Source organism: Nicotiana tomentosiformis, chromosome 5 (assembly GCF_000390325.3).
Source record: "Nicotiana tomentosiformis chromosome 5, ASM39032v3, whole genome shotgun sequence".
Classification (NCBI taxonomy): domain Eukaryota; kingdom Viridiplantae; phylum Streptophyta; class Magnoliopsida; order Solanales; family Solanaceae; genus Nicotiana; species Nicotiana tomentosiformis.
The window spans coordinates 16098494-16100214 of NC_090816.1; the positions used below are offsets into that span (position 1 = coordinate 16098494).

The window sequence follows — 1721 nt, forward strand, 5'->3', positions numbered from 1 at the left end:
TATGCTTGATTAAAATATACTATTGTATTAATGCAATTTTAAAATAATCCAAATAGTGAGAAATAAAATTATATCCGTAGTAAATAAATAAATACTTGGCATATTTTATTTTTTATAAATAAATATTCAATTCTATACTACAATATAGGTAGACAAATCAAATAGTTTTTTTTCAAACTTTTTCATATAAAAACATTCCTCAACATATGTTTCTTTTAAAAAGATAAAGTGATGGACTGGTTTTAAGGGCATTTTTATAAACAAACAATTCTTTTAGAATTTGCGCAATGTTTTAATACATCAAACCAAACAATGAATAAGAATTATGTCAGCATAACTAATGCAAACCTAACTAGCATTAATAATATACCACATTATTCTTATGCACTCTACCAAACTACCCCTAAATTACAAATCACCACCAAGTGCGTATAAGTATCACCTAACGCATTGGCTAACTTTTTTTAAAGAGTTTAACTATTGCACACTTATAAATAATATTTTCACACTCTATCGACTATGAGGTCACTTAAAAGTCAATTACAAACAATCTTTTAAACAAATATAGATCGGTAACCTGCAAAAGATGATATATACCTTGTTATATTAGGTAAATATTCATTGATAGTATAAAAATATTTTACATCAATACACAAGAACCCTTTTGGTCTTTTTCCCCGTTGACCTTATCAGTTTTGACCAAAACCCTTCTTTTTTCTTTAGCCCATTCAATAATCCACCTGATCTACAACCTGATCTTGCAACAAAAGCTATTGATCTGCTTTTCTTCAACGCTCCTCCGGCACCGGCACCGGCACCGGAACCGATGATGCTGACGAAAGAGAAGGGACCCACAACGTCGGAGGTGATACGGCGGTGGCCGCCACCGCGAGGAGAATCACAAGTGGAAGAAGAAGTAGATGAAGATATTACTGCTGTTGAAGTAGAAAGCTTGTAAAGTCTTTCTCTGAGACAACAAGAACAAACTCCTGGTTGCTGTTTATGATCAGGATGTTTCTTGCATATAATTTCTGGCTCAGTAAAACCCATTTTTGGATTGGTTAAGATATTGTGTTGGACTAGCTAGCTAGCTAATAATTCTTCTCACGTAATGAATTACTAATGACCAAATTGCATGTGAGTGGGAATATGAAGATAAGATGTATATATATATATACACAGAAAAATAGAGTGGATGTTGGGGTACCAAGGAGTCAAAGGAACGTGTGTCAATGATACAGAATTATTGAAAATAACGGAGCCAGAATTTTTGTTAAGTGATATCAAAATATATAAAAATAAATATATCAAAAAATTAAAAAAAATTAATATATATATATACATATAAATTTTTTTACCTATCCATACGGTATATTTTTTCGCGAAGTGGCGTCATTCGTTCCTAGAAGGTGGCTCTGCCAATGGTTATTGGGTAGCAGTGTGAAATTGGAATTTGTGTAACCTGCTTTCAAGAGTTTAATTAGGAGAAGACGTAGATTTACGGGGGACCGTGTGTGGGTCACGACGTTACCGACTTTGCTTCTGTTTTTAAAATCAGTGGACCTAATATTTGAAGGTTACTAGTCCACTTTTATATTTAATTAAAATGTGATTTACTTTATGTATAAGTGTCATTATTAATATATTACTACATTTTAAAGATATATATATATATATATAATTTATCAAAATTTTCGAATAATGGTAAGTTGTAACCTAGT

At 31.5% G+C, this 1721-nt stretch overlaps 1 protein-coding gene across 1 annotated transcript; it reads right to left on the minus strand.

The window, feature by feature from the left end:
• Window positions 1-590: 590 nt before the first annotated feature.
• Window positions 591-1050, minus strand: LOC117274297 (uncharacterized). The gene has a single exon (XM_033653547.2). The coding sequence runs from the start codon at window positions 1048-1050 to the stop codon at window positions 646-648; it is 405 nt and encodes a 134-aa protein (XP_033509438.1). The 3' UTR covers window positions 591-645.
• Window positions 1051-1721: the final 671 nt, after the last annotated feature.